At 40.8% G+C, this 23,549-nt stretch overlaps 1 protein-coding gene across 1 annotated transcript in view; it reads left to right on the forward strand.

The window, feature by feature from the left end:
• Positions 1-23,549, forward strand: part of SLC26A4 (solute carrier family 26 member 4) — a 48,316-nt gene that overhangs the window by 20,145 nt on the left and 4,622 nt on the right. The window contains exons 8-18 of the mRNA XM_024742252.1: positions 1,050-1,197; positions 3,242-3,355; positions 7,365-7,442; positions 7,584-7,679; positions 8,816-8,922; positions 11,151-11,220; positions 15,738-15,830; positions 16,753-16,848; positions 17,478-17,708; positions 19,705-19,759; positions 23,158-23,303. Of these exons, the coding sequence (XP_024598020.1) occupies positions 1,050-1,197; positions 3,242-3,355; positions 7,365-7,442; positions 7,584-7,679; positions 8,816-8,922; positions 11,151-11,220; positions 15,738-15,830; positions 16,753-16,848; positions 17,478-17,708; positions 19,705-19,759; positions 23,158-23,303 (1,234 nt within the window). The remainder of the gene's footprint in view (positions 1-1,049; positions 1,198-3,241; positions 3,356-7,364; positions 7,443-7,583; positions 7,680-8,815; positions 8,923-11,150; positions 11,221-15,737; positions 15,831-16,752; positions 16,849-17,477; positions 17,709-19,704; positions 19,760-23,157; positions 23,304-23,549) is intronic.

The raw sequence follows: 23,549 nt of genomic DNA on the forward strand, positions 1-23,549 counted from the left end.
AGTTTCCTATTAAAGGAACTTCAGGTGTGAGGTAGGTCAGGGAGATTGCCTTTTGTTTTTGTTTTTTGGCCAGGGACCTCTGGAATTACACCCTACAGATAGTAATCAAGATATAGGTACAAGTGGGCTTCCCTGGTAGCGCAGTGGTTGAGAGTCTGCCTGCCGATGCAGGGGACACGGGTTCGTTCCCCGGTCCAGGAAGATCCCACATGCCGCGAAGCGGCTGGGCCCGTGAGCCATGGCCGCTGAGCCTGCGCGTCCGGAGCCTGTGCTCCGCAACGGGAGAGGCCACAACAGTGAGAGGCCCACACGCCGAAAAAAAAAAGATATAGGTACAAGAAAGGAATCCACCACCACCCTGATTTTCATATTTGGGGACAATTGCACGCTTATAAACTTGTAGATGTATTTCTTTATACAGTTGGTAGAGTAGCTCTGGTTTTGTCAAACAGCAACTGTTTGATCCCGCAGTTGTTGGGATGTTTTAATCATTGTGACTATGGAGCATTATGATAATTACACACATTTAATCTTTTTCGGACTCAAGAAGATTTAAAATATCATGGCTCTTAGAATGGATTTTCCACTTAGCTCTTTTAGCATCTTACATTCTTTGTCTCTTTAACAGACCTGACCTCACCTTGTACAGGGTAAATCTCATTTTATGGCTAGGATATCTTTTAAATTCAAAGACCTTTAAGATGAAATTGTGTAAGGAGAAACACTAATGTGTGAAATGGCACAGCATGGGATTGTATGGTATTAAAAAATCAGTAATGACAGGCTTATTCTTGTCAGAGCGTAGATAAGGCAGCATCTGTAGCCTCTCAAATAGGGGACAAAGGAATCAGCCAGTGAGATAGCACCAACTTCTGATTGAAACCTGTAAAAACAGATGCTACCACTTATGCATCTCACGTACCTCTTGCCCTCTTGGATCAAGTCCTTTTATTTCTGACTTGTGGCTGGGTTGATAGAGCATTTGGTGAGGTGGGGGAAGAGCATTATGGTCAAATTTTCACAGCATTTTTCATTTAAAAACTCACTAGGTTTTTGCCTCCGGCAATTCCATCTGTGAATTTGTTTTCTGAGATGCTGACTGCATCATTTTCCATCGCTGTGGTCGCTTATGCCATTGCAGTGTCTGTAGGAAAAGTATACGCCATCAAGTATGATTACACCATCGATGGGAACCAGGTATGGTCACTCTTTTGCTGAACTGGTTTTGTAGGGCTGAAAATAAGAAGAAAACATAAATGGGAAAGATTTTTCTTGTCTGCTAAAGAAGGGATTGGTTTCTTCCACCCATCTTTATTGAGTTGGTTTCTCTCCTGTGTGTGCTAATTTGAAATATACATGTTGTATCACTTAATTTTTTAAATATATTTTACTGTTTCTTTATCCATATTTTATTATATGTCTCTGAAAGATAAGCATGTAAAAAGCAATCATGATACATCATCATATCTAAAAAACTAGCTGTAATTCCCTAATACCATCTAATACCCAGTCAGTTTTCAGGTATAACCACAAGATCATTATCACAACTAAAAAAATTCACAATAATTCCTTGATAATGTCAACTATCTAGTCAGTTTTAAGATTATCTCTAAAAGTTTAAAAAAAAGTTTTTTTAAACAGTTGATTTGTCTGGTTAAGTATCCAAACAAGCTCCATGTGTAGTATTAGCTGGATACATCTCTTCTTTGCTTTACATTTTGTAACAAATTATTTTTTTAATTGGGGTATAGTGGATGTACTATATGTACTATATATGTAAGTTTCAGGTGTACAACATAGCGATTCACAAGCTTTAGAGGTTATACTCCATTTACAGTTCTTAGAAAATATTGGCTCTATTCCCTGGACTGTATGCATCACTGTACTTTTTAAAAATTAATTGTTATTGGAGTCGAGTGGCTTTACAGCGTTGTGTTAGTTTCTCCTGCACAGCAAAGTGAGTCGGCTATACGAATACATATATCCCTTCTTTTTTGGATTTCCTTCCCATTTAGGTCACCACAGAGCATTAAGTAGAGTTCCCTGAGCTATACTGTATGTTCTCGTTAGTTGTCTATTTTACACATAGTATTAATAGTGTATATGCATCACTTCACTTTTTAAGAAATAAGTTGAAGTAATCCTAATTTTTCAAAAGTTAATTCAGTTAGGTCAGAAATAACATTTAAGAATTCTTCATGTAATCTAGTATCGCCTGGTAATTGTTTTTTTAATGACAGCTATAACACGGCAAAACAGAGCAACAAACACCAATGATAATAGTTGTGACCACTTTAAATTGAGGCGGTTTATTGTGCAATTACAGGTTTCCCCTGCTACCCTAACGTAGAGCGTTCCTGTGAAAACTTTCTTAAGCAGAAATGGCAGTAAAGTGAAGAAGCAGTTACCTTAGGACACATCTTGCAAACAGATGCACAAAATCCATTTAGATGAAGCACAGGTGCTCACCAACACAGTTCAAAGCAATGGCGGCTCGATGCTGAGATGCTGAGTGTAGTTTCCGGGGGAGGAGCTTGGTGGTACCACTCTCCCTACTTGGGGGGCAGGCTGCCTCTATAAGGGCTAGCTACAAAAGAGATGCTTTTCACCCTTTTTTGTAAAAGCAAAAAGCCCCTTGGGATTTCTTTCAGTTAGCAAAAGCAGGTACTAACATAGGTCTTTCGTAAAAGCCAAGTGGCGTAAAGTGAACTTTTGAAAAGCAGGGGATACCTGTAATAGATACAGGACATTTTTTGTAGCACGTGATACATTTACCAGGTGAGCTGATTTTCCACTGCTTGCAAATCTGCAAGTATGGTTGGTTTCTGAAAACAGCATAGCAATTACAGCAGTTAAATGATTAGTACTCAATAAGAATAATAGCCCTCCTAATCATAATACACTTCATAGCAAATATCCAACCACAGAGAAAATATTTCATGTGAGAGTTACAGATATGCCAGATATGCCACTCACCAGGAAGTGAAATATGCATTTGAGCAAAAGATCAGTCAATCTTAAAAACAACTGAAAGCAGTGAAGCCTCTCTTAGGCTCTACGGAGCCAGAAGTCCCCATGTCTTCCAAGGGTCCCAAGCACCTTTAATGGTAAGAATTAAACTGGGACTCCCAGGCAGGGTGGGCTTGAGAGTTTGCTTTCTTAATGCTCTTCCTTAAACACTCGGCGAGGGTCTTGCAAAGATTTGATATGTAGCAACACTGCCATCCAGTCTCTCTCTTAGGAATTCATTGCCTTTGGGATCAGCAACATCTTCTCTGGATTCTTCTCTTGCTTTGTGGCCACCACTGCCCTGTCCCGCACCGCCGTCCAGGAGAGCACTGGGGGAAAGACACAGGTATGTAACAGCGGTGTCGTAATATCCATCTAGTATGATGGAAAGAATGAGTCAGGGGAATGGTGGCTCAGAAAGGCTTGCACAAGAACTCAGCAGGATGATTAGCCTTTGAGAAAAGAGAAACTTGTACTTCCTGGTCTGATTGCGCCTGGGGTCTCTCCATCTCCTTGACGGTGATCCATCCCCTCCCCTAAAAACTCTTCCAGAGCAACATTTATGGTTTTCTGATGCGCCAAGTCTCAAACCATTTTGTGTCAGTGCTCAGCTGGTAGATAGCTCCACTTACTTCTTTTCCAGGGACGATAACAGTTGACAAGGAATCAGTCATGAAGAATGCTGATTTTTACCAATTTGTTATCTGGGGATAGAGAAGGCCTAGTAAGAGCACTTTGTGGCTTAGTGAGTTATTCTATTTTCAGGAAAATGAAAAGCTGTCTATTTACATTTCCTTTACAAGGATCAGGAGCTTCGTCCAGAGGCGTTGGGTCCCAGAGAACAAGTTTGCTAGCCAAGGATATTTTTGTTGTAACATTTTGGCATTTCTTCCTGAGCAAGACTTTTGTTCCTAAAGTTCTGAATGTGGGTTTCATCTTGCCTATTTTTTTTTTTTTTTTTTTCGGTACGCAGGCCACTCACTGTCGTGGCCTCTCCCGTTGCGGAGCACAGGCTCTGGACGCACAGGCTCAGCGGCCATGGCTCATGGGCCTAGCCGCTCCGCGGCATGTGGGATCTTCTTGGACCGGGGAACGAACCCGTGTCCCCTGCCTCGGCAGGCAGACACTCAACCACTGTGCCACCAGGGAAGCCCTCATCTTGCCTTTTAAATGTGGTTTTTAAGTTGTTGCCGTCCCCCAAACCAGCATCCAAGTTAATCTCTGGAAAACTCCTCCTTTAATGGGCTAGAAAGCTCAGGAGCTCTTCTCTGACCATTCTTTCCAGCAGGACATGAGTCAGCTAAGCCAAACCAAGTAGATGGGGGTGAGGGGCAGCTCAGGAATTGTGTTTCTGTTATGCCTGAAGAGTTTTCTCATCCCAGTACAGAAAGAACTATTATTTAAGAGTGAAAAGTACATTGAGACTATAAAGGAGAACAACAAATCCAAAGTGAATAGGGTAACACACACACACACACACACACACATACACACACACACAGAGTGTTCAAATAGGGTTTTTTAAGGTAGAGGCACTTACAAATAAGTACAAAAGAGAGAAACTGACAAAATGAAAGACTCCAACAAGGAAGTTGCCCAGGGGGAGCCTGAACTGTCCCCAAGGTGCCCATGATGCTCCTTTACCATTTATAAAGGATCTTGGTGACAGCGTCAGAAGAACTGGCCTCTTCCAATTTCTTGACTCCCGTTCAACAAAAATTTAGTCTAAATTTTCAGAATTTTTCTGTTTAAAATTGAGTTTTCTTTGCTTTTTTCTGCAAACATTTCCAGCTTTGTGAGAGCAAATAAAACAATACAGCCTCAAACAGGAAGCATAACCAGAGATCTGTGGTCAAGGGGAAGAGGTTGGAGGTGATTGCCAGAGCTGTACCTGCGGTTCAGGGGGTAGCTGTCAGCAGTGAAATTTTCTGCTGCTTCCACTGGAGATGGGGCCCTGACAAGCTCTCCAGGGCACATGGCTGTAAGTGGGTGCAGGCATATCCCCAAGTGCTGATGTCCATTCTCTGCTGTTACTTCCAGACTGAAATGGGCACAGTCCCGTCCATCTTCCCCTCCCCTCCTAAGAATGCCCATGTAAAGTGATTCCTTGGCAGAGGCTTTGGGGATAATGGTGTTCTGGTAAGCTAATACCCCCTGCCACACACTGGCGTGTATTATATTTAGGAATGAAGGATGCCAGGATTTCAGTACTGAAGAATGAAGCAAGCAGAGAAATAACTTGATATTTAATTACTGAAATGTACACTAAGTTCTGGGATTAAAAGTCTAAGTGTCTGGACTGAAATCCAGGGACTTGTGACCAACTAAACTGGCAAGTCTTCTCCTGTTGTGTGTCTTCTCATGTTTTTTTTCATGTTGGAGCCTCAGTTTCCGCATCTATGCAATGGGGATAATAATTGTATCCGCCTCATAGGGATGTTGTGAGGATTAAATAAGAAATTGTTTATAAAATCCTGGCACTCACTTGTAAATGTTGATGGTTCCGGTCATTAACTTCTCAAGGTAAGAATAGTGCCTTAGTACCTATGATACATATGTTGTACCTGACACATAAGAAGCACCCGGCATGTATTTGCTGAATGAATGAACAGAATCATAAGTATTAGTGGACATCAACTGTTCGCAACACATCTACAGATTGTAGAAGAGCTCAACATTGCAACCTGTTCTTTCCCTCACCCCCATCTGACTCCTACTGATTAATGAAAAAGTAATTCTGATGACAAACTATTCCCTAGCTCTGGTTACCCTCTCACTTAAGAGAAGAATTAATTCTCTAGTAACTGAATCTGCTCATAGATGTGAAATCTACGGCATTTCCTGCAAAATAAGTAATTTTCCTTTATAAATTAAGTACAAGCAATGGGTTCCCTCACAGATTTTAAAATAGTAACCAAAATTAGTCTTGGTCTCCATAATCGGAGGCTAATTATTTCCTATCCTCAGTGAGTAGGTGGCCACCCTCCTGGCATGAGTTGAGCAGCTGGCTGTGATCCCTGTCCCCAAATCTCCATCCCTCTCACCAATTCACAGAGCCGTACGTCCACAGTGAGATGCATGTGGCTCGTGATAGACAATGAATGTTGGTTAAGTAATTGTGTAGAAGAAAGGAAGGAAGGAAAGGAGGGAAGGAGGGAAGAAGGATACCAGCTTCTCTGCTTAGATAGGAGAGGGGAAAGCTGACCAAGGTACTGGGAACCCGGAGGTGTGGTGCTGGGAGATAACAAATTGCCTGGAAAGGGGATCTGGCTGGACAGAGCAGACTTTTCTGTATGTCATATGCATAATATCGCCTCAGTCTGGCCTAAGTATCCTCTGAACATGACTGAGCAATTTGCCAGCTGGAGTGAATGAGCGTGGATATGAAATTTCCTTAAGTTTTCAGACTTTTAATTTCTATTGGCTTTATGTGTCTCCTTGAAGGCAAACATCTTGCACTAGGCAGTACTTGGGCCCAGGGCAACCTTCTCTGCTGCCTCCTCTCTGGTCGCTTTGCTTCTGGCTCCCTGTCTCCTTCTCTCCTTTGTTTCAGAGCTACTAGGCTTCTCCTCGGCCAGGCCCCAGCTGTCTCAGCAGAGAACCCACTGGTCATCTAATCACAACAGAGAGTAGTCCCCACCCCCTCAGCCTCTCTCCTAACTAGTTACGGACCTTAGGAGAGCTTTTTTGCCAGCGAAGGTAAAGTTTCTGAAGCTTCCTTGACTTCTACTACTGCCCACCCTCACTCGGGCTGCTTATGGGGCAAAGCTCTGAGCCTGCATCCGTGCAGCTGTGGGAGGATGCGGGAGACGTGGTCCCACCACTCAGCAGGCTCGTGAGGCATTCTGAATCTGCAGAAAGACTGGTAAATTTATTTTCTCTGAGATTATCATAGCAACCATGTATACAAAGTGTTATCTGAATTGTTATCAGGTTGCTGACTCAATAATGCAGCAGAATCAGTTATGTGCTATGAGAATTTATTTCCCAAGAACATTACAAGGATCTGTTGTCCGGGAAGGGGGATGGGCCCTGTTTCCTCGAATGGCAAACAACTAGAAGTCTGTCCTCTTGAATTGACACCAAAAGTATATGTCTGCAGTGTATCCAAGTGCAATCCAGGCTTTACTCTAGCAGACTCAGGGTCCACATTTTCTTTAATTTCTCTACCGTAGCTACTAAATGTATGGTTTTCGCAAATAATTCTCACTTGTCTCAACAGTATTGAGCAGAAGGTGGGAAGTTGGGAAGTGTCACATGTGCCCATGAACAGGCTCTTGCACGCATGTGTCCAGCAAGCACACGTCCAGAGGGGGCAGGACGGACCCTGGTTATGGGACACGTATGTCTTTCAGGTTGCCGGCATGATCTCGGCTGGGATTGTGATGATCGCCATCGTTGCCCTGGGGAAGTTGTTGGAACCCTTGCAAAAGGTATAACACTGCTTCTCGCCACACCGATAACATACTTCCCCTTCACTGCTCTGCCACCTGAGAAGTAACAGGGGATTTAGAAGTCATCACATGGAAAACCATTCCCCTGAATAACTCAGCCTTCCCTGTCTCTCTTGGCAGTCGGTCTTGGCAGCTGTTGTAATCGCCAACCTGAAGGGGATGTTTATGCAGGTGTGTGACATTCCTCGTCTGTGGAGGCAGAATAAGACTGATGCTGTAAGTCACTTACCATCCATTTTTCTCTGAAATAAGAATTGCTTCTTATATGCTTCTTGCCATATTATTACATCCCCTTATCTCCTAAGTCTTACTTGCATTTTGGGAATCAGAGCAGAAATTAGAATTTTGTGGATAAGCCAAAGCTGGGAAGTCTTCCACATGAGCTGTGATTTGTGAAGGTCCTGTATCTCTGGGAAGATTCATTTCCGGCAAGAATCCCATATGAGCTCCTTCGTATACCCTTGGCCTTCTAAAACCAAAAAACAAACAAATTTTTTAAAAACCCTCTAATTTAGAAAGACAAACAAAACAAAAACAAAGCAAAAACAAAATACGAAACCCCACGTTGATTATAATTTTGATTAAAGTAACCTTTACAAGTCTTCTGAGGGATTGTTAGAAGAAAAAAAAAAAAGAAGCTAAACCCTTCAGAGTTCTGCCCTAATTTAAACCAGAACAGATAAAAAGAATGGGAAAACTCCCTATATATCTATATGGAAAGATCTCCAAGACAAATTGTGAAGTAAAAAGAGACCAGTGCAAAATGGAAGAGTGTGTATAACACACCAAAAGAAGGGAAAATAATATATGCTTTGTAGTCATATTTGCTTGTATTTGCCAAAAGAAATGCTGGAGAAAGTGTGCACATATGTGTACACACACAGAAATAAACGAGGACACAAGAAAGGAGCGTCGTTGGGAATGGATGGAGAAAGGAGAGAGTTACAACCAAGATTTTTCACTGCACACTTTTTTTTTCTTTTTGGCCGTGCCACGCAGCATGCCAGATCTTAGTTCCCCTACCAGTGATCAAACCCCTGGCCCCTGCAGTGGAAGTGCAGAGTCTTAACCACTGGACTGCCAGAGAAGTCCCACTGCACACCTTTTTAATACTAATTTTATTTTGAACCATGTCAATATGCAAAAATTAAATTTAAGAATATTTAAATGGAACAGCTGGCCTTTACTGGAAAGGGCAATTTCCACTTCCACTTAAAGTGTGCAATGAAGTCAGAATATTTTACAACGCTGTAATTTGTTCGTGGACAATTGATCTTATTTTTACAGGTAATTGCTCACCTGATGGTACCTGATGAATTAACATAATTCCTTTCATTTCCATGTTTTCCTAGGTTATCTGGGTGTTTACGTGCGTAGCATCCATCATTCTGGGGCTGGACCTCGGTTTACTAGCTGGCCTTATATTTGGATTCCTGACTGTGGTCCTGAGAGTTCAATTGTGAGTAATATAAGATCCAGGTTATCGATAAACAGGACAACACACCCTGAGATTTTTTATATTTCTTTATTGTGATAAATACAATAAAAGCACTCCCTTTCATAATAGTTACTATATATTGAGTGCTTCTACAAATTAAGCGTACGGTGCTTTACACACATTATCATATTTAGTCTTCAAAAAAACCCTGTGAATAGGTTTTACTCTCCTCATTCTAGTAAGATAACTGAAGCTCAGAAAGATTAAGAACCTTCCCCAAGATCAGCTAGTCAGTGGCAGAGACAGGATTTGAACCCAGATCTCACCCCAAAATCTATGCACTTATTCACATGGTCTACTGCTATGCTCTCCTCCAAGTCATGGTAAGACTCAAAGGTACATGATTCAGCAAAAGACTGAAGTTGCTGTGTAGTTTCTTTTTAAAATGAGATGATGTCTGAGAGGCACTGGGCCCAAGCCTTGGGCCCAGACAGCTGCTAAATATATTGTAGCTCATTTTCTTTTGAAGCTAGTAACCCAGAAATTATGTAACAACCCAGAACAGGAGACTTTAAAACAGTTGACTGTAGCCAAAATTCATTCAAATCTACCAAATAAGGTATACCATACCAATTATGCGAAGTAGACATAATTAGGTCCTCTGCAGAGTGAAAGCAGCAAAGACACAGTTCACAGTAATGGAAAACAATCTGTGAGGCAGCCGAAAGGTGTATGTTTTTTCATTTGTTTTGTTTTGACTTTAAAAAAATTTTTTTATTTAAAAAAATCTTTTTTCTGGCCGCGAGGTTGGCGGGATCTTAGTTCCCCAACTGGGGGTACACAGGCCCTCGGCAGTGAGAGTGCGGAGTCCTAACCACTGGACCGCCAGGGAATTCCCTTGTTTTGACCCTTGAGAGGTCTTTGGTAGATGCCCTTCTGGGTCTATGGAATTGTCTGAACAGAGAGCAGAAGCGTGCTTCTCTCCTTCCTCAAAACTTCTGTTATCTTCCCAGACGTCTGGTCCCTTCTTTGCCTGCACTTGGGCCATGAAGGAATACAAAACGTGGGGAAACCTCAACACGAATGTCTTCAGCTTAGCATAAGTCCACCTTTCCCGTTCCACCAACCAATTCTCCTTCCCTCCCTCCGTCCCTCCCCTGGCGTGTTAGAGCCTGCCCAAAGGCTTGTGTTTACTGCCTCAGCACCCTTAAATGGTTGCCCAAGGGCCCGAAAGAGTTCACAAGCGTCCAAAGTACCCAGTGTGCTACTGGGAAACACCTCAGAAACTCTCCTTGGAAGAGAGTTTTGTGCCCTGGATGCCTCCGTGTTTACTTTTACTTGTGTGAGTGTGACTGGGGGAGAAGGGTTTTGTAGAGAAAGACTGTACAGTTTCTAAGTTTTAAGTTAAAAATCAGCACTGCACAGCAAGCTGAGGAAAATCGGTGGCACCGTTTAGCTGCAGATTTGGTAACGAGGCTTTGAGCCAACAAAAAGCAGTATCCTCCACAGTATTTAATTTCCAGTAATTATAAGGCTGATCCAGAGACCACATTGCTGAGAAGACCCTAAACAGACACTCTTTCTTCAGGAATTGTATTTAGCATATGTCCCTAGTCACACTTGAAGAATCATGGAATTTATGGGATTGCATCAGACACGGGAAATCAACAGTCTGGTGGATGGGAAGGACTCATGTCTGGTCCTCCCAGGCTCCTATTTCTATGAAATTATACTAATTTGATCAGTGCAGACTCTCCATACTTCATCAGAAAGTTGCTATAACTCACAAGTAAGTTCTAGGCACCACGCCAGGCAACGAAGACCCATGGGTTAAAGATAGAGGCTGTGCTCCTCTTCCCTCCAGGGCCTTTTTGAACTTCTCTAAACAGTCTACTCACCAGTAAAACTGAGGATAATACTGCTGATCTTTCAGGGTTATGGTAGGGCTCAAATAAGATTTAACATGTGTAAAAGCTCTTTGCTTATCCTATAAAGTCGTACACATATGAAAGTATGATGCTCATTACTTCTTGCAGGCATCAGAAATGAGGCACACTTCCTTCTTCTCCCCGAATCCTACACAAACACCGGCTGTTCACTTTTAGCTACCGGAAAATGTCATCTGTGATAAAGACAGAGTCCAAAAACACCCAAATTATGGGCTCTTTAGTATCTGTAATTTCTTCTAACTTTTTATTCCAAAATATGCCTGTTCCAAAAAATCCTGACCTTAATTTTTCTTCTTTCAGTCCCTCATGGAACAGCCTTGGAAGTATCCCTAGCACAGACATCTACAAAAGCACAAAGAATTACAAAAACGTAAGTGCCTTTGTGAGACATTGGCTGGACTTGGGTTTGCTAAGCTGGATTTTCAGGGGTTGCATATTTCTCTTTCAGTATGTTAGGGATAAGGTAGCGAAAAAGGGAGGCTACTTCTGTTGGGAAAGTCCAGAAGTCCACTGGGGGGTGTCAGGAAAACTTTCAATCCAATGTGCCCTCTGATATCCTAGGCTTATGTGAATTTTGTCCATGCTAGTTAAAATGTCATTTTAATGTCAAACCATTGTACAGGGAATTTTTTTTAAAATAGGCAATTCAATTATTTCCAGAAGTTGAACCAAAATTCTATTCCTCTGAGTGAAGGGTGTCAAAAGACACAAACTTCCAGTTATAAATAAGTAGATCATGGGAATGTAATGTACATGTGAAGACCATAGTTAATAATACTGTATTCCATATTTGAAAGTTCCTAAGAGAGTAGATCTTAAAAGTTCTCATCACACAAAAAATTCTGTAACTATGTATGGTGACAGATGTTAACTAGACTTATTGTGGTGATCATTTTGCAGTGTATACAAATATCAGGTTGTACACCTGAAACTAATATGTCAATTATAACTAAAAAAAAAAAAAAGACAGCACCTCAGAGACCTCTAGGACAAAATAAAACATATGTTGTAACAACATCCCCAAAAGAGAAGAAGAGGGAAAAAAAAAAAAGACAAAATATTGAATAAGTATCAAAGCTTTCCCAAATTTGAGGAAAACCACAATGTACAAATCCAAAATGCCCACTGAACTCAATTAATGTACACACAAAAATCCACACCTAGAAACACTACAGTAACACTGCTGAAAGCGAAGATGTTAACAGCAATTTTTCAAGCAGCAAGAGGAAAAAAATTTCTCTTTCTCTGCTATGTTATCCTGATCCTCTATGACGCGTCTGAAATCCCTGTAAGATTTTCTTCATTCAATTCTAAGAAGAGACGTTCATGTTCTCTGTCACAAAGAACCTTATTTGACGTTTTTCTCTATCCTTGGAATTGGAGGAAATAATATATAATACAGAAAATAAAAAACGAAGAAAATAAACATTCCACTGATGGGCTTATGTTCCCTGCAAATAAGAGTGCTTAGTGACCACCAGAAGGAACAAACATGAAAAAGTAGAGAAAGAAAGAAAATTCAAGGGGGCGGTCCAAGATGGATTCTGGAACAGGAAGATTCTGAACTCACCTCCTCCTATGGACACACCAAATCTACAGCTACATATGGAATAATTCTGTCTGAAAAAGAACTGATAACTAGCTGAACAGCTCCTCCACAACAAGGGATAAAAGGGTCACATCGAAACAAGTAGGAGAGGCAGGGATGCAGTCTCGCCAAAACCCACCCCTGGCTCCGCATCCCACAAGAGGGAGGAATGTCCTAAGTTTGGAGCTACTCCCTGAGGAGCAAGGGGTTTGTACTCCACATCCCTTGGGACCTGCACCAAAGCGTCGAGGCCCCCAAAATGTCTGGTTTTGGAAACCAATAGGGCTTACTTTCAGGGGCCCCAAGGGGACTGTGGGAATGTGAGATACTCCTTTGGAGGGGCTCACATGTGGGCTCACTCATCCTGGGACCCAGCACGAAGGCAGCAGTTTGAAAGTCCCTGGACTATATATGAAGGAGATTCATTTGCTAATCTTAAAGCATCTGCCAGAGGGGCAAGGACCACTTGGGACTTGCTTCAGGGATGGAGGCACTGGCAAGTGTCATTTTTGCGCTCTCCCCACACCTTGCTAGTGTAGGCAGGTGCACCCAGGCACAACCTCGATAAAGCCACAGGTCTGCTCCGCTCCCAGCATTCTTCTCTTGCGTCGCTAAAGCTGCAGCATGCCCTACCCTCAGCACTCTCCTGCAGCCATGCTAAAGCTGGTAGGTGAGCACAGTCCGTACAAGGAACACCCCTTGGTTGCCTGGCCCTGGCGGCCCGAGGACCTTGCATGCCTGGGCCCCCCAGGACTGTAACAGTTGGAAAGATAGTTCTGGGCAGGCTACCACACCCAGGGTACTACAGAGATAGCAGACAAAACATACCGCAGTCCACCTGTGAAAAAGGCCCATTATTTACCCTAGAGCTTTAACCTGAGTGACAGGCTTCAGGTTTGCCACACGTATAGAGGCTACAGAAATGCTCTCAGGCAGTGTAGGCGGGGAGACATCATTCTCATACCCTCCCTTGGCCTCGCCACAGCTTGTGGTACCTCCCAGAAAGGAGTTCATCTGAAGCTCCAATTTTTGCAACCATCGCCCAGGGGACACCTCCAAGTCTCCTGAGGTCCGTAATTGTGGTTCCACAAGACTGTATGTATTTGCATACTTTGAAAGCTGCTGCCTGAGGATCTGGCTTCCAATCAGCCTGAAACTAGATGCTGAATGAGATCCCTCCCCTTGGAATACTGACAGGTCTTGGCACACCCTCAACAACTGGGGCCTATCAAAACTAAACCAGGCTAGGGACTTCCCTGGTGGTGCAGCGGTTAAGAATGCACTTGCCAATGCAGGGGACATGGGTTCGAGCCCTGGTCTGGGAAGATCCCAGATGCTGCGGAGCAACTAAGCCTGTGCGCCACAACTACTGAGCCTGCGCTTTAAAGCCCATGAGCCACAACTACTGAGCCCGCAAGCCACAGCTGCTGAGCCCAGATGCCGCAACTACTGAAGCCCATGTGCCTAGAGCCCGTGCTTCGCAACAAGAGAAGCCACCGCAATGAGAAGCCCGTGCACCACAACGAAGATAGCCCTCACTTGCCGCAACTAGACAAAGCCCGCGCGCAGCAACAAAGACCCAATGCAGCCAAAGAATAAATAAATAAAAATTTTAAAAAAATTAAAAAAATAAACCAGGCTAATTAGACAAGCACAAAGGTTTGAGAGACACCCAAGAGCTAGGGTAAGGCTGAACAATAAGGTTCGTCTCCTACATATGCCAGTCCTTCAAGACTAGAAGACTAGAATAGGTAGCCATTTTGCCTAACACATAGAAACAAACATAGAGAATCAAGCAAAATGAGGAAGAAACAGAGGAATATGTTCCCAATGAAAGTACAAGACAAAATTTCAGAAGGAGACTTTAATGAAACAGATAAGTAATGTACCTGATAAAGTGTTCAAAGTAATGGTTATGAAGGTGCTCAATGAATTCTGGAGTAGAATGGATGACCACAGTGAGTAGTTCAACACAGAGATAGAAAATATAATAAGAAAAGTACCTAACAGAAGTCAAGAGCTGAAGAATACACTAACTGAACTGAAAAATACACTAGAGGGGTTCAACAGCAGACTAGATGAAGCAGAAGAATGGATCAGCAACCTAGAAGACAGGACACTGGAACTGACCCAAGCAGAACAGCGAAAAGAAAACAGAATTTTAAAAAGTGAGGATGGCTTAAGGGACCTATGGGACAACACCAAGCAGAATAACATTCACATTTAGGAGTCCCAGAAGGAAAAGAGAGAGACAGAAAGGGGCAGAGAACCTGTTAGAAGAAATAATGGCTGAAAATGTCCCTAAACTGGGGAAGGAAACATTCAGGTCCAGGAAACACAGAGGTTTCTAAATAAGATGAACCCAAAGAGATCTATATCAAGACATTATAAATAAAATGTCAAAAGTTAAAGATAGAGAACCTTAAAGACAGCAAGAGAAAAATAACTTGTTACGTATAAAGGAACCCCCATAAGATTATCAGCTGATTTTTTAGCAGAAACTTTGCAGGCCAGAAGGAAGTTGCATAATATATTCAGAGTGCTGAAAGGACAAAACTTCCAACCAAGAAAACTCTACCTGGCAAGGTTGTCATTCAGAATTGAAGAAGAGATAAAGTGTTTTCCAGACAAGCAAAAGCTAAAGGAGTTAATCACCACTAAACCGGCTTTACAAAAATGTTAAAGGGATTTCTTTAAACTTAAAGTATAAAAATTCCATCCAAAAGCAGCAGAATACACATTCTTCCCACGTGCACATGAAACATTCTCCAGGATAGATAATATGTTAGGCTAGGTCACAAAACAAGTCCAACCCGTTTAAGAACATTGAAATCATATTAAACATCTTTTCTGACCACTATGATGTTAAACTAGAAATCAATTACAAAAAGAAAACTGAAAAAAATGACAAATACGTAGAGATTAAACAACATGCTATGAACAAACAATGGGTCAATGAAGAAATCAAAGGGGAAATAAAAGATTACCTTAAGACAAGTGAAAATGGAAATACAACATTCCAAAATCTGTGGGATGCAGCAAAAGAAGTTCTAAGAGGGAAGTTCATAGCAATTCAGGCCTACCACAGGAAACAAGAAAAATCTCAAATAAACAATCTAACTTTACACCCAAAGGAACTAGAAAAAGAACAAACTCCTGTTAGAGGAAAGTTGAGGACTGCTGCCCAGCTTCTCTGAGCAATTGTCAGTCAGCTCCTAGCTGAATAGCCAAAAGCTTAAGTGAGTATTTAAGGCATGAAATGATTAACCTCAGAAAAAAAAATTTTTTTTTAATGCTAGATTGAAGAACCTGAAGGAGTGAAGATTCTGAGATTTTCTAGTCCTATTTTTTACGGCAATGTTGATGGTTTAAAAAAATGTATCAAGTCCACAGTAAGTATTTTATCCCTAGATTTCTAGTTTCTAACTTCCTTTGAGACTTCATTCATTCTACAGGTATTTAAGGGGCTCAAACGTGGGCATAAGGTCCTATACTCTGTTCCCTTTGTACAGGGCATTAAGAATTATAACATCCTTGCCCTCAAATAACTTTTAATCTATTTGGGAATAGGAACAAACGATAATAACACATATGTTAAAATTCAGGTAGCAATAACTATGCTGGACAAAACCACTAGAGATGTCTCCAGGCAGACTTTGAGTAAGTTCCAAGTAAGTAGTATAGACAGTAAGTGTTAAGATTTCATGGAAGGGAGTCATCCGAGTTAGGTGGACTGATCAAGCTTTGCATGGCAGTTGGGCAGAAGGAAGGAGATTATGGCAGGTGTTTGGGAGCTATATGAGCTGAGAGGAAAATGTGGGAATGTGTATTGGGCAGGGGGTGGGGGAGGGGGGCAGTTGGAATAAAGGCTAAAAAGTATAAGCGGAATAGATAAGCAGGAAATTCTGGTCTTGAATTCCATGCTATGCTTCGAAGTTGGAGTTTGCCTCTAGATCAGTGTTTTCCTGAAGTTCAAAGGAATGTTCATAGACTCTGCAACAACAAGGGCTTTGTCATGTCAAGCAAATTTGGAAAACACAGACTTAAAGCTAAAAAGGTTGTTTTTTGCTTTTTTTTTTTTTTTTTTTTTTTTTGTCTTGGAGTCTTCAATATGCTACTGCCTTCCCTGAGTCACTGGGTGGGTGGGTTAGGGTGGCCCGGTAGTGGAGACCTCCATCGGACCTCAGAATTTCCTTTCTGGCAGGATACATCAGCGAATAATACCACTTGAGAAATAGCCTTTTCAGATAAAAATTGCCATTAATGAGCATCAGGAACCAGACGTTTTAACTAACTTGACATTTTTTCCCAAAGGTTGGATTTGATGCCATTAGAGTGTATAATAAGAGGTTGAAAGCACTGAGGAAAATACAGAAACTCATCAAAAAAGGGCAATTAAGAGCAACAAAGGTGAGGCAACATCATTCTTTCCCCTCTGAAATTCTCTCATTTCTCAGATGAAATAAAAGCAGTTAGACTGTCTAAAGTTAAATATATCCTCTTTGGTACCCAGATGTGTACAAGCAGATGACATATGTATAATGGAGAACAGCTGAGTTGTTCTTTTAGGAGAGAGGGAAGGGGAGAGAATAAAATGAAATCAGCAGGGCTAATGGGAAACAAAGGGTGAGATTTTTTTTTTTTCTATCATGAAATAAACCTTATTTTTACTGAAAGGAACAAAACAAGTGCTAATTCAATGCCAGAAAATTACTCACAACAGAAGGCAGTCATAAGTTCATAAACTTCTAGAGCTACAGTAGTTACCTTTTGTTTAAACTCTCTTGTCAATGTTTCTCTTGGCTAAGTTCTACAATCTTCCAGAAATCAAGCATTTCCTCTCTCCACTGTTCTTCTATTTTTCTTCCTAGAGAACATCAGAATTTGGGCTGAGGTAAACCTTATTCCCTAAGAGTTCATCCTCTTGATATTTTGCTTACCAAGAAGCAGTTTGTAGAACTTTTAAGTCATTTTAGATTAATTGTTGAAAGACATCCCAAATCATTAGTAATTGAGTTGGCAGTGTTTTCTTTGTTTAGAATGGCATTATAAATGATGCTGGTTCATCGAATAATGCTTTTGAGCCTGATGAAGACATTGAAAATCCGGAAGAATTTGATATTCCAACCAAGGAAATAGAGATTCAAGTGGATTGGAACGCTGAGCTTCCAGTCAAAGTGAATGTTCCTAAAGTGCCAATCCATAGCCTCGTGCTTGACTGTGGAGCTGTCTCTTTCCTGGATGTTGTTGGAGTGAGATCATTGCGTGTGGTAAGGTTCCGGTGTTTTGAATTACATATTTGGAGCTTTGGCAATAGTAAAATGATATGGGTTTCCTGGTCTTGCAAAAGGGTGATTGATTGCACAGGCTCTGTAATTTTTCTAGGGGAATGCTTTGGCAATAGAGTGTATTAGTTTAAAGCACAGTCCGGCGGAGCTGGACTACCTGGGGTTGAATCCTGGCTCTACCACTTACTAGTGGTGTGACTTTGGGCAAGTTGCTTAATCTGTCTGTACCTCAGTTTCTCCATCTGTAATGTGGGGATAATGATGATACCTACTTCATAGGGTTGTGATGAGGATTAAATGAGAAAAGTGAAGAGTGTCTGGCACATAGTCACACGTCAGCAAATATTAACATTTATTATGTTTTATTGTTCTGAGAATATATATGACATGGAATATGAAAAGAAAGAAAAATGGGCAAAATCTTGTGTTCAGTATTATGTTTTTATTTGTTATGCGAAGAGGAGCAGAATGAGAAACATGGTAGGACTGGAAAAGCCAGGCATTATCAAGGTTAGATCAGCAGGAAGCAGGTCAGGCATCTAGGAAGTCAGAGTTGAGGAGCATGCAGGACAGAAGCATTCAATCAGAAACCAGGTATGCAAGCTCAACTTCAATGATTCTTCTAACACATAGATGTGCAGTGCCACACGTGTACCAACCACTTGGCCAGGCACAAGAAACTAATTGTGAAATAGCCATAGTCCCTACCCTCATGGGACTAAGCAGTCTAAGGGGCAAGGCAAATATTAAGTAAGCTTTTTTTAAAAAGTAATCTTTTAAATAACAATTGCAATTAGTCCTCCAAAGCAGACTAACCGGATGTCAACTTGACTGGGAGTGTCAAGTTTAGGTGACGCTTCAGGAAGGTAGGTATCAAGAGGATTTGGCAGAAAAGTAGGCAGGTTCAAAGGAGCAACAATCAGGTATAATAATATCAAACTACCCTCAACTGAGGTTTAGCTTAGCTGGGGCTTCTTGGTACCTCTGCAAGGGGAGGAAATTATTCCAGGGTGTGGGTGCTAGGCAGGTCAGGTAGAAGAGTGATTGACAAGCGTGCGAGAATATGCTGATAGGTTCTATTCCAGGTCTCTTAGCAGACCTGGTTATTAGCTCATTTGAGAACACACTCTTGTTCTTCTTTGTGCATTTCACTCTAGGCATTGGCTCAGATCCATCGTAGATTGTGTTGACCAAAGGGTTTAATGAATTACTTTGAGGAAAAGTCAAGATATTTAATGCCAGAATATTTTCTGCACCTAACAGATAGTTGCTTTCAAATGCTATAATGACAATTGTGAAAACTCCAAACTTTATACTTGCATAGAGGTCTTGATCTTTTTTCCCCAGAAACTTCAAGTTCTGTTTTATTATTGTCCATAGGTCTTGTGTCTTGATTCTTTTAAACTTTTCATTTTGAGATAACTGTAGATCCCCATGAAGTTGTAAGAAATAATACAGAGAGATCCTCTGTATCCCTTACTGAGCTTCTTTCAGTGCTAACGTCTTGCAAAACTATAGTACAAAATCACAATCAGAATATTGACACAGCTACAGTCAAAGTACAGAGGTCAGTTTTTACCTTTGGCATCTGGTGGCCACAAATCCACACCCGTATCGCTTCCACTCAAAGATATAAACTCATACTCTTCTTTCCAACCAGCAGAGGCTGCATTAGGAAGCCTCCTGTACTCCTTTCTTTCTTTCCTTCCACAAATATTTATGGAGCACTTCTGTGCTATCCAGTGCTGTTGAGCGCTGGATGTTGCCACCTCTTGAGATATGGTGTTTTCATCCTAATCATCATCACTGTATGTTGAAAACCTCTATGGTTTTCCAATTTCCAATAATGAACTTGCTTCAAACTCCTGATTCACCGTGAAAGTGTTGGAAGTTTCTCCCGAGCAAGTAATTGAATGCTACTGAATTATGGGCAGATAAAGTTACTCATTGTTACAAATTCTCCTTTTTAAATTTTTAGATTGTCAAAGAATTCCAAAGAATTGATGTAAATGTGTACTTTGCATCACTTCAAGGTAAATGCATATACGTACATATCTATCTATAAGACTTTCCCTTAAGCCCTTTCTCCTACCTTGGAATGTGAGTACATGATGTCCAAAGGCCTTTTTTTCAAAAACAATTTTAATTGTGGTAAAAGATGTATAACATAAAATTTGCCATTTTAGTCACATTCAAGTGTACAATTCAGTGGCATTAAGTAATTCACCATGTTGTGCAATCATCACAACTATCTTTTCTTTCTTTCCTTTGTTTTTTTTTTTTTTGGTCAGTATAAAATTTATTACTGAGATATTTTGCACTGCTTGCTTCTGTTCACATCTTTGAGATCCAGTGTGTATTTTACATTTACTGCACATTTTCTGTTGTTGTTGCTGTTGTTAATTTTTGAGTTTAAAAAATTTTTCTTTTTCTTCTTCTTCTTATTTTTTTTTTTTTTTTGGCAGTACATGGGCCTCTCACTGTTGTGGCCTCTCCCATTGCGGAGCTCAGGCTCTGGACGTGCAGGCCCAGCCGCCCCATGGCATGTGGGATCCTCCCAGACTGGGGCACGAACCCATGTCCCCTGCATTGGCAGGCGGACTCTCAACCACTGTGCCACCAGGGAAGCCCCAAAATTTCTTTTTTTATTTGAAGTTTAGTTAATTTACAACATTTTATTAGTTTCAGGTATATAGCCTAGTGATTTAGTATTTTTGCCGATTATACTCCATAACAGGTTATTACAAGATAATGGCTATAATTCCCTGTGCTATACAGTATGTCCTTGTTGCTTATCTATTTTACACATAGTAGCTTGTATAAAATAGGTTGATCTATTAATCTCATACCCCTAATTTGTCCCTCCTCCCTTTCCCCTCCCTTTTTGTAACCACAAGTTTGTTTTCTATATCTGTGGGTCTGTTTCTGTTTTGCGTATACATTCATTTGCATTTTTTTAAGTTTCCACATACAAGTGATATCATAAAGCATTTGTCTTTCTCTGTCTGACTTATTTCACTAAACATAATATTCCCTAGGTCCATTCATGTTGCTGCAAGTGGCAGAATTTCATTCTTTTTTATGGCTGAGTTATATTTCATTTCATATATGCCACATCTTCTTTTTTTTTTATTGGACTATAGTTGCTTTACACTGATGTGTATGACACATCTTAATCTAATCATCTGTTGACGGGCACTTGGGTTTCTTCCATGCTATTGTAAATAAAATAGGACCTAATTAACCTTAAAAGCTTTTGCACAGCAAAGGAAACCGTCAACAAAATGAAAAGGCAACCTACCAAATGGGAGAAATATTTGCAAATGATGTGACTGACAAGGGGTTAATATACAGAAAGCTACAAATAACAAATGCTGGAGAGGCTGTGGATAAAAGGGAACCCTCCTAAAAAAAAAAAAAAAAAAAAAAAAAAAAAGACAGCCATATGACCCAGCAATCCCACTCCTGGGCATATATCTGGACAAAACTATAATTCAAAAAGATACATGCACCCTTATGTTCATAGCAGCACCATTCACAATAGCCAAGATACGGAAACAACCTAAATGTCCATTTACAGAAGAATGGATAAAGAAGATGTGGTACATATATTCAATGAAATACTACTCAGCCATGAAAAAGAATGAAATAATGCCATTTGCAGCAACATGGATAGACTTACAGATTATCATACTAATTGAAGTAAGTCAGAAAGAGAAAGAAAAATACCATATAATATCACTTAGATGCAGAATCTAAAATATGACACAAATGAACCTATCTACAAAACAGAAACAGACTCACAGACATAGAGAGCAGACTTGTGGTTGCCAAGGGGGAGAGGGGGTGGGGGAGGGAGGCTTGGGATTGGGAGTTTGGGATTAGCAGATGCAAACTATTACATATAGAATGGATAAACAACAAGGTCCTACTATATAGCACAGGGAACTATATTCAATATTCTGTGATAAACCATAATGGAAAAGAATATAAAAAAAGAATGTATATATATGTATAACTGAATCACTTTACAGCAGAAATTAAAACAACATTGTAAATCAACTATACTTCAATAAAAAAAAGATTGGAAAAAAAAATACAGACAGCTCATAGAACTCAATATCAAAAAACCAAACAACCCAATAAAAAAGTGGGCAAAAGACCTGAACAGACATTTTTCTAAAGAAGACATACAGATGGCTAACAGGCACATGAAAAGATGCTCAACATTGCTAATTATTAGAGAAATGCAAATCAAAACAACAATGAGATACCACCTCACATCTGTCAGAATTTCTATCATTAAAAAGTCTACAATTAAAAATGTTGGTAAGGATGTGGAGAAAAGGGCCCCCTTGTACACTGTTGGTGGGAATGTAAATTGGTGCAGCCACTGTGGAAAACAGTATGCAGGTTTCTCAAAAAACTAAAAATAGAAGTACCATAGGATCCAACAATTCTACTCCTGGGTATGTATCTGGAAAAAAACGAAAACACTAATTCAAAAAGATACATGTGCCCCAAAGTTTATCACAGCTATCTATTTTCAAAAATTTCATTGCCACAAACAGAAACTCTACCCATTAAGTAATCACTCTGAAGGCCTTTTTGAACCTAGAAAAATTACTTCCAGTTTGTGCCACAGAGCTGGTAATGCATGGAAACCTACGTCCTGACAGCAGTGTAGGATCAATGAAGAAAAACTGTCATGGGGAGAGCAGAGCTAGAGATGACTTAGACCCCTTAGAACTAGAGGAACTTCCAGGGTATGAGCCTGTGTCTGTCTGTGTACAAGCGTGTGTAGGAAAATACTAGTGCTTAGGCTGAGTTCTCTAGAGCAGAGCCTGAGATAAGGATTCTTGCATAAGTGATTTATCGAGAGAGTACAGTGGAAAATTTATGAAGGAGTGAGGGGAACAGTATAGGGCAGTGGGAGAAGACAAAGACATGTCTTCAGAATCTACTTAGTCTGACTTCACAGGGAACACACAGCAAGAAAAGCACCAGATGGTTACCCTTCCTTGAGGGGAAGGGGGCTGGCCGGCCCTTTTACCTCCGGATCAATCAGTCCGTGGCTGCAGGCCACCTGAGGGAGGGGGTGTAACCTCCCAGGCTTTTTCGGGTGAGACAGCTCCCACTGGCCAAAGAAAGTTCTCCAGAGAAGGGCACAGCTGTGAACACCAGCCAGACTCAAAGCAGCTGGAGGACGGGAAAAAGGGACGTGGCTGGGAAACACCACCATTTACTACAACCAGTTATGGTATCAGCATTCCATGTGCTCCTGGAAAAGAAACTCTGTCTAGAGCAGGATCACATTTTGGAAATGAGAAAAAAGAAATAAAAGGAGGAGGTACAAAAACTTAGAACTGGTTGATGTTATAAAAATAGCTTTTCCTAGAGACTAACTAAACATTATCTCTTTCTTTTGAAGATCATGTGATAGAAAAACTGGAGAAATGTGGTTTCTTTAATGATAACATCAGAAAGGACATATTCTTTTTGACTGTCCACGATGCTGTCCTCCATCTCCAGAACCAGGTGAAATCCCAAGAGGTTCAAGATTCCATTTTAGAAACGGTAAACAGTGAATCTTTCTACATATGTATCTTTCCTAAACTACCAGGATTTCTGTAAATGGCAAAAAATTCCACAAATCTAGGTTTGAATCCCGGCCTGGTGGGATTTTAAGGCATCTACTTAACTTTTCAGAGCCTTAGTTTTCTCATTAGTAAAATGGAGTAAAAACATTTACCTTGCTAGGTACATATGAAGACTAAATGTGAGAGTTTATAGGAAAACACCTGGTATTAGCTAGTACAATTA

Source organism: Neophocaena asiaeorientalis, unplaced genomic scaffold, assembly GCF_003031525.2.
Source record: "Neophocaena asiaeorientalis asiaeorientalis breed wild unplaced genomic scaffold, Neophocaena_asiaeorientalis_V1.1 scaffold373, whole genome shotgun sequence".
In the NCBI taxonomy this organism is placed as follows: Eukaryota; Metazoa; Chordata; class Mammalia; order Artiodactyla; family Phocoenidae; genus Neophocaena; species Neophocaena asiaeorientalis.